The sequence below is a fragment of the Phaenicophaeus curvirostris genome, chromosome 5 (assembly GCF_032191515.1).
Source record: "Phaenicophaeus curvirostris isolate KB17595 chromosome 5, BPBGC_Pcur_1.0, whole genome shotgun sequence".
Classification (NCBI taxonomy): Eukaryota; Metazoa; Chordata; class Aves; order Cuculiformes; family Cuculidae; genus Phaenicophaeus; species Phaenicophaeus curvirostris.
In genome coordinates, this window is record NC_091396.1 from 8,479,034 (window position 1) to 8,493,446 (window position 14,413).

At 38.4% G+C, this 14,413-nt stretch overlaps 2 protein-coding genes across 4 annotated transcripts in view; one reads left to right on the forward strand and one right to left on the reverse strand.

Annotated features, from left to right (window-relative positions):
- The window catches only part of DNAJC24 (DnaJ heat shock protein family (Hsp40) member C24), a 38,688-nt gene extending 36,260 nt beyond the window's left edge, over nt 1–2,428 (forward strand). Inside the window, exon 5 of the mRNA XM_069857495.1 lies at nt 265–2,428. Coding sequence (XP_069713596.1) covers nt 265–389 — 125 coding nt within the window. The 3' untranslated portion in view covers nt 390–2,428. The remainder of the gene's footprint in view (nt 1–264) is intronic.
- The window catches only part of IMMP1L (inner mitochondrial membrane peptidase subunit 1), a 36,383-nt gene continuing 23,437 nt past the window's right edge, over nt 1,468–14,413 (reverse strand). For all 3 annotated transcript variants that reach the window (XM_069857492.1, XM_069857494.1, XM_069857493.1), the window contains 2 exons: nt 6,196–6,306; nt 1,468–1,632 (listed from right to left, as the gene is read on the reverse strand). In XM_069857492.1, coding sequence (XP_069713593.1) covers nt 1,564–1,632; nt 6,196–6,306 — 180 coding nt within the window. In that variant the 3' untranslated portion in view covers nt 1,468–1,563. The remainder of the gene's footprint in view (nt 1,633–6,195; nt 6,307–14,413) is intronic.

Below are 14,413 nucleotides of genomic sequence, written 5' to 3' on the forward strand. Positions count from 1 at the left end.
GATGTGCACCTTTTATTATTTACTTTTATAAAGAAACTGCACAGACCCTGGCTGTTTGGTGTAAGAATGCCTTGCAGTCACTGAAACATCTTAAGAGTACAGTTATTTTTTGAGCAACAATTGGTAGTACATGTACTGATATTTACAATCCAGCAGCCATGTGTTGTTAAGAGCAGCTTTGTGAAGAAAATCCAAAACAAATTCTTGATTCTTCTAAGCACTAAAGGCTTTTTTTGTTTTCTTTTTTTTTTTTTTTTTTGGCAGATGAACAATGTTACACTCTCTCATGTCGATGTGGTGGGAATTACACTGTCTTCAAGAGTGAAACCAAAGACGTATCTTTGGTTTGTTGTGACACTTGCTCACTTGTTATCGAGATCCTTCAATGATTGTTTCAATCAAGCACATTAAGAGTACAACCTTTTAAAAGACTGCACAAAAAGGAGACGGCATCTGCTGAAGAAATGTATGGTGAAGGGGGGCACTACAAGAACAAGTTCAGTCAGGCTTAAGAAAGGAAATGTGCTCATTTGCTAATATAGCTCAGCAGACACAAGGCTTGGGTTTTTAACTTCTGCAGCTAAAGAGCTCATTACTAAAAGCCTCCAGAACAGAACACTAAGTTCTGTACAGCTGGAATATATCTCATGATGTAACTGACATTTCTTTCCCAGCAAACAACGGAGTAGCTTCTTTCAATCTCAGCATATATGAACTACACCTTGGGCCCTACCTCTTGGGTTAAATCCTTTAAACAGCTCAGATGACAGAATTTAATCAGGAGGCATACATGTGAGAATGCATTAAAGATAATGAACAGTAAGGTGGGTGCATTAATGGGAAACAGGAGCATTTTCTATTTCTAAATATTTAACTTCATTAAGTCCTCAAAAGGAGGTGAGCCTTGGAAAGAGGTGACAGAGAATCATAGATCTAACAGGCTTGTCGCTCGGTACTACTTCGCAGGTCCAGCGCACGGCCCTGTAACTGTGCATCTACATTACCTTTTCAGCTTCAAGCAGGAGCATGTTTTGCATTGACGTCCATCATCTGAACAAATGCATCACTCCTTAGGTAAAACCTAACTAGGAAGCTGTGCTCTGACCCCCATGGGGCCAAACTAAAGCCCATTTAAGGAAAACTCTACAAAACACCTAAGTGACCCGCAGATCTGGAACTCCACTGTTACACTGTTTCCAGTTCCAATCCTGAGGTGCCACACTACTCCCTAAGGTGCACGTAGCCTAAGTGTGGCTCTGGATGTCTGAAAACTTAAGCGTGCATGGTGCCTTTCTCACCCCTTATTAAGTCAGTGATTACCTTGGCTTGTATAAACCCAAAACTTTCTAATAATTCAAGCACTTACTGTGAATAGCCAGCAGAAACAGTAAGAGGCATATGATTTTTGTTGATGACATCTGTATATCATTCCCACTTTCAAGTTAGATGTAATCTCAGAGAGACATCTTTGTCAAGTAATACTTGTATTTATTCTTAACAAAAATAGTTCCATGGATTTTAGTAGAAAATATTATGAAACCTAGCAACAGTCACTTAAATCTTTTAATCGTCAAGAAATCTATGGCCATTGGGGCTTGCACGTAGAAATCCAAAGTCATTCAGAGGCCATATCTGCAAAACAAAATACCGTTACAAGAGATTTTAATCAAAGTTCAGTATTCTCATTTATTATTGTTGTAATCATTTCATAAAATGCAAAATTTTTTAGCTCTTTGGTTGACAAGGTATATGAACTTCTCACCTGTGTGCTGCTTTTATTAGGAGTAATAAATACTATTTATTGGGAGGAATCATCATTCCATAGTAGCCGGAGAGAAAACTAATTCATACACACTGTGCTGTGCTATGCAGAGTCTCACAAGTTGCGTTATTTTTTTCAGCCTTGGAAATAAATGTATTCTTAGAAAATATCTTTCAAATTGGAAGTTCTTTAGCTTGGAACCTTCTTACCAATTTAAAAGACAAAGTACATATTTTTGATCCATCCAGGAGAAGAAAGAATACCAGCAACATTACCTCCCAGTGAAAGTACTTCTGAGGTGTGCATTTGTATTTTCAAGATGGGCACTTGAACTGCAAGTACCAACCCTTAGGAAAAAAAATCCACGGGCTTATAAGTACGTTTATACCATGCAAACAGGTAGAAAGGGGTGAAGTGCCTGCCACCATCAGGGCTTCTCAACCAAGAGGGTCCTCTGAGAAAGGGACCACTGTGTAGAAAAGGAAGGAGCACAAGTCATGACCAAGTACAAGCACAAGCATCAGAGAATGATGTTCACCAGTAAGAAAAAACTTTCTGTCTGGAAATGAACTATATAGCTGTTCAGACCACTGAATGCTCCTGAGATTACTTTCCTCCAAACATTCACTAATTGCATATAGGCTGGTCTCGGATGCAAAAATAAAACGTAGTAGAGAATAAAGGACATTCTTTTACACTTTGTCCTTTGCCTCCCTTGACTGCCTGCATCTCTTTGCAACACGTTATTTCAAAGACAGCACAAGGCAATCAGCAGGAAGAAGAGAAAGAGATGATGGTAAAGACTGAATGCCCTCTATGACTCTAATCCCATAAAAACCTCACAGCCTTGGCGCAAGATGAAGCGATCAAGACAGAGAAAGATGACGCACTACCTTGTTTCCAAAACATCTGTCAGTCTGATGTTTATCTTGCTCATTTTTCCTTAGAATTAGATCTTAAGGAAGCTACACAGTCCCCTTCTAGAACAGCAACTTTTTAACTGAGTTTATGGAACAGCCAGAGCACAGAAGGAGCCTTTTCTGCTTTCTGCATGGAGCAAAAAAAGTAATTTTCTCAGTTTAAAATAAGGAGCACAGTGCTAAGGCTCAGTATTTCGAACCCCATGACTTGTCCCCAGCAGAAAAGGCAACGATAGAGGTAGAAGCAGTTAAGGATGGGCATAGCAAGACATAGCACCAACTTACTACAAGACTGGGAGTGGGCATGGCTAGAAACACCCTGCATTTGCCTTTGTCAGGCCCCTTGCAGCACTGTGCTACATTGCCATCAGTTGGATTGTTCCTGGGCCCTCAGGAAAACAGAAGGATTAGTCATTCTCGGGAGTTTTAAGTTCTGTGGATCTCTAAAAGACTCAAGGCTCTCTTGTGCAAGTATCTTAGAAAAAAAAGTCATTTTGGGCATGTGCAGTTACGGAACAGCAGAAGGAACATCTGCCGATCCACAGAAATACAGAGGTAATGTCTTGTCTCTACATGTGTATTAGCCAGTGAGCTATTTTAAGTTCCACAGAAATATAAAGAGATATGAACCAACAACATAAGGATATTTGTGATCTTGATTAGAAGCAAAGCTACGGGCTTCTAAGCTCCCCAGAGGCCTTTGCTGGCTGCGGGCTGGTGTCAAGTCATTGGCCTCAAAGGCAAGCAGGAGTAAAAGGGGAGAGGAATATCCCATATTACAAATGTAAGCTGATCTGGGTAAAGACTGAGAGAAGTAAGTTTCTTAGGTCACTAAGGCATAGATCTTACTTCCGGCAACTCAAATCACACCTATTGCAATTGGTCTTTCTCCCAGTGAAATTAATCCATCACATTGACAATTTGACAAATACCATTTTGAGAATTTATTTTCAAATTCACCCTGGTAATCTCAGTGATAGAGAATGAAAATGATGCTTTAGCTAGTCTGCATGCAGGAAAGAATGTGAGAAACAATACTCATGGTTGGAAAGGAGATGGAACAAGCCTTCTCTGTGAAACAAAGATGTGCCACTTTCTGTAGTAATTCCCAAGTCTTTCAGAGTTATGACAGAAGTTGACCATGACTTGTTCGTTCAAACTGGCTAGTCCAATTAGCAGCTATTTCCCCTTGCCTTCTTTGGCGTGGCCTACATAAATTTGATCTGATGGATAGGGGACAAACGGGGCTAACTAGCTCTTTTGAAGATCCACTCCAGGTCTATTTTTGACATGGAGCCTAAGTCCAGGGAATGCACAGGATATTCAACCTAGGACAGGATGAAGCGTGAGTTCTGTCAAATTGGAACTCCCTAGGCTTTTACTGCATTTACAACTACTTAATTTCAGTGTTCTTTTTATGGAATGAACTTGTCTCTCAGTGTGGCGGTCGATACGGTGGCAGAGAGGAAAAGGACCAAATACAATTGTTATTTCTGTAGGAGTTAAAAGCTGATGTCCTAACACTTACTGAGAATCATGGGTCTAAGCTTCACAGATAAGCTACAGAGAGAATTAACATGTATGTTTTGCCAAGAATAGGTTGCCTAAACAAGCTTAGCACGAGCTTGCTCTCTTCCATCGAAATCCATTACTTGCAAATTAGACTTTTTTTCATCCATAGCTAAAACTGTAACTCAGCATTCAAAGTCATTGTTACATCTGCTTCTCTAAACCCCCTTCGAAATAAAGGCTCATGAGCTTCCATTCTCAGGGCAGCAAAAGATATTTCATGTAAGAGAAGCTAAACCTCCAGGAGACTACATTAAAAAGCACACATAGGTTTCTTGGCCAGTGATCTACTAATGAGCTACCAACACACGGAGTAGCTGGATTCTGCTGCCTTTCACTGTAACGTTCAGTAGCAACATACAATAACAAGACCACTGCATTCTAATGTGAGTGCCCATAAACAACCCAACTATAAACACTCATTTGAAGAATAAACTCAGTCCTGTCAGTCACTTCATTAAAGTCTCTCAAACATCTTACTTGTTAGGGTACTAGCTGGACACAAATTTATTGGTGTGGAGAGATACTGTGAATAATTATGGCTGTCCACATAAATAGGCTCTTAATATATAAATTATTTGCTAACAGACCCATTGAGCTAATGAACATAACTTTTCTATACCTGTACATCAGTTGGAGCTCAGTTGGATTATAAATACCACATTCTTATTAAGAGGGCTCTTGGCGTATTAGCGTCATTTGTGTTTTAGCAGCAAGCTAAAACCTGGGTCATAAAAATAGCCCTTTGGGGAATCAGTATTTTTTCCTCTGGTGTACAAGATGAGGCAAACAATCCAGAGAAGGAACACAGAGCTCTCAATGAAGACTAGGCAAGAACTCAAAGCAAATGCTACCCATAAAGAACAGAGGTCAGACAAAACTTGGGGCTGAGGGGGAGATGTTATTTAAGATTTAGTCAGCAAGTAGTGATTATGGTTGATAGCTGCAAGGTTTTTTCAAAAATCCTAAGCTACGTTCATAAAAACTGTAAATTAAGATTATAAAACCGTTAAATTGGAAAGATCTGTTCTTCCCTGTGCATGTAATACAGCTGTGCTACAATACATTTTTGAAGGTGCGTTACAATAGATGGAGAACAGTTTTCAAAACCTGTTTTTATTGCTCTGAATGGCACCATTTTAAATCTAGCTTTATAGAAGCTGGTGCCTAAGGCTATAACACATACTCCCTTGTTTCTTAGATAAATCTTTTTATGGAGAGGAAATTGTGTTAATTTCTTCTTCTTGGTAAATGAGTAAATTAATAATACAGGTAATATGAAAAAGTAATTTCGGGAGAAATAAAGCCATAGAACTGTTGAAATAGAAGGAACCAAGGAGGTTTATACAATATAATATGAAGTCAAAGCTTTTTTTTTTTGTATAAAAATGTGGCAGACAATTACGGTGGCACAGATTTGACTGTATTGTTAAATAAGGCTCTTTCACAGACTTAGTTACAAAGCAGCAAGGCCAGTCTACATGTCTAAAGTACATAAGCAAGTCCTAGAAAGATGACTTTTTCCTCTGTTTTGTTCTTTGAACTATGGAACCAACACTTCCCAAATTACGACAGTGACATGTGGAGCTGCCCTTTTCTACCATTTTGTAGAGGCAAGAATCAAATTAGGACAGAATGTATATCCATGCAGCAGGCTGTGGGTGTGTACGTTTGGTTTTATAAGGTTTAGGTCTGCTTGCAAAAGAATTCATTCAGTTTTCAACGGCGGTGACTGCTCAAAGAGTGCTGCTCAATAAACAAGTCCTCTCTTAGAAAACCCCATTCATTGCTGAATTATCCTTTTACAGCAAGTGGCTGGTGTGTTCAAGCTTTCCTTTACATTTGCTTTGGCTAGACAGTTAAGGAGGCAAGTTTTAGTACTTGACACTCAGGCATTAAAAATGAATTAATGCAACTATTTTTAGATACTGTAAATCCATATACCTTAAAACAAATGCGTCCTCTTATCAGTCCATAAGGAACAGGTCCATAGCACCTGGAATCTGTAGAATTCCTGAGATTATCACCTTCTAACCAAACATGTCCTTTGGGCACCTATGATTAAGATTGAAATGTAAAAAGAAAACAGAGTAGAATGGTATTAAGCATAGTTTGCTTTACAATGTTTTCCGATATCTGTGTTCTGAGTTTCATGACTATATAATGAACTAATTTTTATCGAATCTAGTAAATTGAGTCTAATAACTTTATCGAATCTAGTAATTTTATCGAATCACAGCACCAGATTTGGAGGGATGAGAAGGAGTGCTCCAAAGTATCTGTTCTAGCATGTGCTCAAAACCCAATGGTTTGCACAAAAAATCCAAAATGAAGATGTAAGAGGTTAGACCAATGTGACAGGGTCATTAATTTAATAGACTTCAAAAGAGGTCATTAGGATGTTGACTGAAAATCTGCCCTCCTGTCGCAGTAACAGCATGAACAGGGCAGCCACACACTCATCAACATCCTGGGGCCAGCACCAAGGCTAGACCTGTTAGTAGATTCATGATGAACTAACTGGTAATTGATTGTGACATCAATTACGAATAATCTCATCATTTTATCGGAGTAGGCTTGTCAAAGTTCTAATTAAGATCACAGTTCATTCTATGTGCAGGCAGAATCCACAACACATTATATTGCAATAATGATGATCACAAAACAGCAAATCCCTTTTTATAATTTGAAAATTAATGATGGTGACCTTATACTATATGACAAAGACCTTTCATTGCCTATATATATTCTGCATTAACTATATTACATACCATAGATTCATGGCATTCACCGACTGACTCAATGATAAAATGAGAAATAGCAACATAGTTGTATAAGTTATCTACATAAAAGTATAAAACTCTAATATAGAAAAAGTTGCTACTCTAAGTCTTAAACGTAACGTCTCCATTTGGAATATAAAACACTGGTTTGATATTTCAAGTTACCAAATACTTAATTATTATTTTTCTCAGCTGTTCTTGTTTCTAGAATTCTAAACCAGGCTGAAAATTTAAAAGTGGCAATATAATCTCCATCTAGATAATATTTAACATGGATTTTAAGTTAACATACCTTTTTCCAAAACCAAATACGTACTTGACACATTACTATGCCCACAATTCAGAGAAAAAAAAAAACAAAAACAAAACTAAAAAAAATATAATAATTTCAAATGACACTTGAGTTTGAGCAGTATAAATATTAAAGTTTTAGACATGAGCCACTCAGACTCATGAATACAATAGTCTACATATACAGAGTTCAAGGATAACAGACTAAACAAAATAAAATGCGACTCCAGTAGTGAAATCGGGATGTAAACCATTAAGAATAAACCCAAGTGCCCCAGATAAACATTGGAGGAAAACGGACCACCAACCAACACCTATGGGTGTTGGTACTTGTAGCTGTCTGGCCAAGTAACACCTGCTGGGAACCTTGACTTTAAATAAGCCTTTTAGGCTGTAGCACAGACACACTCCCACCTCCCTGTTAGCAGACAAGGACCTGAGGACAGCAAGCGACCTCAGAGCCCCTTTGTTGAGCTGTGGCAAATGTAGAAGCTATGGACTAAGAAGTAATACTTTGTCTCTGACAGTGGCAAAGAGAGATGCTCATCATGGAAAGCGTAGTGAGCCTGTCTGTCTTCTCCCAACCACCTTGGTATTTCTTGGGTATCCAGGACAGGTTTTTTAGGCATGCCAGAGGGTGCACATCCCTGCCTCATCATTTTAGATTCTGTATGTAGAGCTGTAAACCAGCAAGATGTCGAAAGCCGCCTGAAACAGGCTGATAGGGTCTCTTTCCACAGTTGCTTGTACAGAGAAGTGCCACCTTGTTTGCTTTAGAACAATCTGCTAGTTCCATCAAGGTCCTTCTTGTCCTCTAGTCCTTCAATTCAGAATTCCACATCCACCTTCTCTGCCGCCTTTGTGATTTTGTAGGCTTATTGGACTGCTGGCCTGTGCATGGAAGAGCTTTTCTGGGAAGGCCAGATGGTTTCAGCTAGATGACCCTCCCCACCCAAGCCGTTTTGCACACAAAATAACCAACTATTAGTCAATTTAAAATGAATTAATTAAAAAAAACTGAATTGTTTCCAAAGTCAAATGACCTGTGTGGAATGTAGAGCCCATCACATGGGGAAGTAAGTTTTTGATAGGGATCTATTTGAGAATGTGTCAATGTTTCTATTTTCCTCAGAGACTCTGTGCTAGACAGCATATTTGGAATGGCCGGCGGCAACTGTTAGGTTAGTTGGATATTCATCTTTGCAGTGTGCCCACCTAAAGCATTCTCTGTGCCCACATCTTACACGAGTTTGTTTTTCAGGTGCATATTACAATGCAAAACAGCATTCTGACCTTTCTGGTGCAAACTCTCCTGTCCAGCACCTACCAGAATTGCAAATCGTACACCAAACTACTGCCATTCTGAAAGACTCACAGCAAATGCACAAAATGGGGACGCATGAATTACAATGAAAATGTTTTAATGAAATAAAAAAGCACACCCACACTGACATTTCACCTTTCAGCAAAAGTGTCACTGCTTTCAATGTGCTCCTGTTCCACTCCCAGCTCCCCTTCTGCTTTAGTGGTTCCCACACTTGCTCACTTTCCCAGATTCATAGGCAGATCATGAAGCTGTTACTAAGTGAAATAAGGACCCCTCAAAACTATATCCGAACACTTAGAGACCTTCCCATCTTTCTTCCATGCTCCAGAAGTATAAAAAATAAAGTGGTTTTGCCAGTTGTGGCATATTACTTACTACTTCTTCTAGTAATAATTACTTGTCTAGATAAGATGTTTATAATTTGCATTCCAGATACAGGAATATACTTCATTGCAAGTGTTCTATCCTGAAATTCACTACTTATGGTAACTTCTATAGTTCTCCATGGAATGTATGCCAGGACCCTGTACCTCTAAATTTGTCATTAAGGGTACTGTCCCAACGTACAATTCATCTACAGATAATACAGTAGAACACCCTTCTATCGTGCCTGTCCATTGTATAGGCACCTCACTACAATATAGAATTAATACAAGCAATAAAAATCACATGAATTACATGAAAACGTAAAATCAAATACCAGTAACAGACCATAATAATTAATTAAAAATAAAAAGTTGTTAACATCTCTTCAAAATAAAGGCTAAAGCCAGAATCCTTCAAGGGTTTATGCACTGAGCTATTTCTAGACCACATCACTGATTTCAGTGGGATTATTCACATTGAATAAAGTTAGCTTTGACTATCAACCTTTGCAGAATCAGAAACGCCTCAATACTATGAAGCACAGTAGCTGGGAATAAGAGATTTTTTTAACCAAAGCAAAACAAAAATGACCATAGTGAAACCCTGGATTAGTAGTAAGAATGTATTCATTACACACCAAGAGGCTGCTACTGCCAAAACACCCAGTGCAATGGGAAAGCCACTTGATGGCAATTCACAACGATGCATTTTGGTATCCACGGGCCATGGACCACAGACCTCTTGGACAACATTAGTTGTTTCTAAGAAGTACAACTGCAATCAGTTACCTTTACTATGCACAGAAGGATTCTGAATGCAAAAACTACTGACAAGAGCGCCAAAAGCATTTAACGTGGGCTAGGCAGCATTTCAGCTCTCCCTTACACATAAGCCAGAAAGATGACATGAAAGTCTCACAAGCCTAACAACTGAGTTTTCTCACAACTACCTAGCAAGTCAAATGCCAAACCAGCAACTCCCACAGCAGTGCAGGTTCACGCAAGAGCATGCTGCCTCCAATTGTCTATAGAGTCTTCTCTCTGCCTCAGCCACCCCTGTGCCTCTGGTTTTGTGCAGATTATCTGAAGATTTACTTCCAAGGAACAACAGTTCTCAGGCAAAACCAGTTCTCTTAAGTGCAGCTTATAAACATGAGAATACAGGACACTGATCAGACACACCACTCTTCTCCCTTCTCCCTTCCAAGGCTCTGGGAGCTCTAGCATAGGGGCAGGTAGACCAGAAGAACAAGATTATCATTTAAAACAACTGAGCTTGTAACAGCAGCTTATTCTGTTTCAGCTCAGAGAAAAAAGCATCTTTCACCACAACAAACCGGCTAAAGCTGCAGGGCTGTTGTCATTTACTTGGTGGTAAAGTTAAGGTGGCAAAAAACTGCAGCTCAGGCATTTGATGCATACTTACTTGTGTAAAACATCCATTTACATAAATGGACAGGAGGGAAATCAATAGAGAACTGTGTTCTTCTGGTATTTTTCACATGAACCCAAACTTCTTTCCTTGACTCATCTGACTGACTTCAAAATCAAGAGTTGAAATTCCTGGGCTGCATTAACTGCCATACTAGAAAACTAAGATACTGCAAAAAAAGATTAACAGATTAAATTATCTGCCTCAGACACCCCCAAGCCCAACTAGTTGAAAAGAGGCTTCAGTAGTTTGGGTTGGGTTTTTTTCTTTTGGCAGGGTTTTTTTATTTTATTTTAGGGGGCTGGGGGAGCACAGTACCTAAGACAGAGAAATAAGGATTTTAAATAAATAAGTAGAGAATTATAAACACTAATCTCCTGCAATCTTTCCTTTTGGAATTCCAAACAGTCCGTGTTTGTCAAAGAACATCAGCATGTACAATCAGCTGGGAGCAGATGAGGTTTGAACTTTCATAAGGTCACAGATATTCACATCACCTCCAGCAATATCAAAGTTTCAAACTTAAGAAGAACTTTAAATCACTCCCATCTTTTCTTTTCAGTTCAGAGGCTTCCTTCTTGAGCTATGATAAGACCTAATCTCAGTGCTGGACAAAAGAATAAAGTCTGCAACTTCTCATCTATCCCTACTAAGGTCTATTTAAGTGCCTCCTACTTTGGTACAAGCAACAAATGTAATTGCTTCATGGCCTGCGGGTGTTCATTTAACAAAAGGAGCTTTTGTGAATAAACCACAGGTGTTACCTTTCTTGATTAAAGTGAAATATGATGAAAGAATCTACAGTATCAAGTGACAAATTTACTAAATACTGATTAAATTGCCTTATTTAAGTAAATTGCATCTAGTTAGGATAAAATATACACCATAGAAATGCGGGAGTTTGTTGTATCACTCTATACTTAAAGTCTTACATAACTATTCCTTAGTCCTTTATTTATTAATTCAGAACCAAGAGTGAATAATGCTTAACAGATACTCTTTTTTTCAAATGATCCAGTTGCTCACCATTTCTGCAGGATTATCATAAATCTTCACATTAAGGTTGCCATCTATATAAAATGCAACAACATTGATTAGCTCAGTATTTTCAAAATCAGCATAAGCATTTCCTTTTTTTGTGCTGGAAAAAGCTATGAAATGGCAGCAACAACATGGGAACTTTAACAGAGCAGCAGATCTTAAATCAACATCATCTAAATACCACTAGGAAGGCTGAATTACCTGGAATTTAATACTTCTTAAAAAACATAACAAGTAATTTACCTTAAATTCACAAGCGCTTCCTAACAGTTTAGCATTTTCTTTTTACTTATTCAACAGTTTAAGCTGCTTATGAATACAACATAATGTACTTGGCCCAGTGTGTTAAAATACATATATTAAAAAGTGCATATTATGACCCTGATCCACGCTGTTATGAGCAAATATGCCAATGAACCACTAACAGGTTTTTAAACAGAAATTAAACTCACTGTGATGAAATATTTATATTATGCATTCATTCTCTATATTGAGAGCCATTGTTTTAATAGAAAATTTATAAAAAGACATGAAGACTTGTCTATCTTGAAGTATTGAAATCAATTATTAACCAATATTAAAATCATATAGTCTTGAATAGTAGGAATGCTAACTCAGCTACTACAAGGAAATTAAGGTATATTCACTTAGATTTGAATTTGGATGACATTTCTCTCTATCGTGCAAGCAGACCAGTCGAGTGGTGGTGTTCGCTAAAAATTTGGGGAAGCTGTTGCAGTAATCTGTCAAAGCATTCATTGGTTATTTGACTGTTTGCGTTTTAACCATTGTTGCTCCTTCAAAACTTTCTGTAAGCCGCAAATACCTATTTCTGTCCCAGGGCTCGCTTCCTCGGAACTCAAAAGTTTTGATCACTGCACTCACTGCATCACGGGAAAGGTCACAAAACTTTCACAGCAGAAATATCTATGCCAGTAAAAGGATGAGAAGCCATTCTCTCTCTCACTATCATTTTTGCCTGTTGCAAAAGATTCCAATTGTGTCAAATAATTCAAACACTTGCATGCATTGTTTACCTGACTTCATAAATATTGTTTAATATTCACATCTAGAGCGTATTGTTAAATACGCTGATCTGGATCAACCTGAAAAGCTATATATCTGATTTTTAAAATCTCTAGTTGCAACCCTAACTTTAAATTCTTGGCCATTGTTCCTTTTCTAAAAATATTATCAGTTAAAATTAACCTAAAATAATAAAAACTATGAGCAAATATTGCTGTCCTGAAAAATAACACACAGATTTTGCACACTTTTTACAATCTCTCTCTCTGCATTAAAATTGGTTCTTTTTGGAAAACAAAATTGCTTTGCCTTAAACAGTGAAGAACTACCTAAGCTTTTTAATCCACTATAGTTTTGAAATTTTCACCTTTATAGATGTTCATAGGCCAAAACTTTGAAGATCAAATTTCCTGGATACATTTAGGAACTGCTGAAGAAAAACTCGCAGTATTTCTGTGATTCATCACTCCAGACTACCATGAGCTTTCTCAATCTATAGTAAATCAGTATTTTGGAAGGAAATATTGATTAAAAATCCAGCAAAGATTAGTTAGCAGTTTGCATACTTTTCTCACAGCAATCGTTAAGAAGGATTTGACTCTTTTCTTCTCCAGAAAACAGATGATGTAACAGGGTCACCCTGAAGTGTAGGTTTGAGAACAAAAAGCCTGCATGTTCAAACCCCAGCTGGAGCTTAAGGTTAAAACACACAAACATCGTTACCATCACTGGTGCCCTGGACGAAGACACACCTGTACCGAGTGACCTAGCTAATAACCCTGGCAGCAACAACGACCAATAAATTCTATATAAGCACAGTAAAGTAATCAAAAGTATTGTCTGCCAGCTCCATCAGGAGTGACCTGAATCTCTGGTAATCGATCTAAGGCCTCAGCTCTGTGTGATCGTACAGTTTAAGACAGTCAGAAGGCCTTAGCCAGTACATAGAGAGGAAAAAAAATGAAACACGTCCTTCATTCAGACGTGAAGCTGATATAGGCAGACTAAAACTTGCGCTCAAAATCTTCTGTGAGTCCTTGAGTAGCTGGTTTAATCACCCTGAGTAGCTTCCTAGAAGTTCTTAATTAACTTGGAGCAGAGAAATAACAGAATCTTAAAATCTTGAAGGTCCAAACTGAACTGACCAGTACAACCACGACTATTCCACAGAAGGAAAAAATCTAGTCCTACAAACTCATAAATAAGTGATGTTGAAACAACTTTCCCTCAAATCGACAATGAGATTTCTTTATGGTTTTCCTTCAGGAATGAATTAGCTGAACAGAAGAACCAGGGCACCATGTCAGAGTCTGGGCAGTGCTCTCCCCAGCCCAGCCTAGATGGCCTGCGCTTAAGGCCACCTGATACAGTGCAGCTGTCTCATCTTGGTTCAGTCCGTGACAAAGAAAGAGCTGTTTGAGAAAGAACTGTAAGAGATCTTGGTGGGAGCTCATCCAGAAGCCGTGTTTAAGCTGAGCCCCTCACTGCCAGTCCCTGCTATGATGCCCATCACAGATATAAGGAGAAGTTGTGGTGAATGTTATCAGTGCTGGTGTGTCAAGTCCTGCCACCACCAACACTGCAAAGGTAAAAAGACCGATTCACTTGAGCTGAAGAAACCTTGGAAATACTGGGAAGTAAATTGATAAAATTGTTAGTGTTTCCTTTAACAAATTTAGTCTTAACAAATCAGAATTTTGATTTAAAATTACTTCTCAGAAGATTCAAGATTAGCTGTAGTGATGATCTCTGTAGTGGGATATGGAGGGGTCTGCAAACAGAACAAATCCACAAACTAAACAAATAGGCCAAACTAGTTCTCCTTTCCCATCAGACATTTAGCAGCCCTGCTGCTTAAAATTACAGCATAACTTTCTCTCAAGCCTCTTGAACGCTA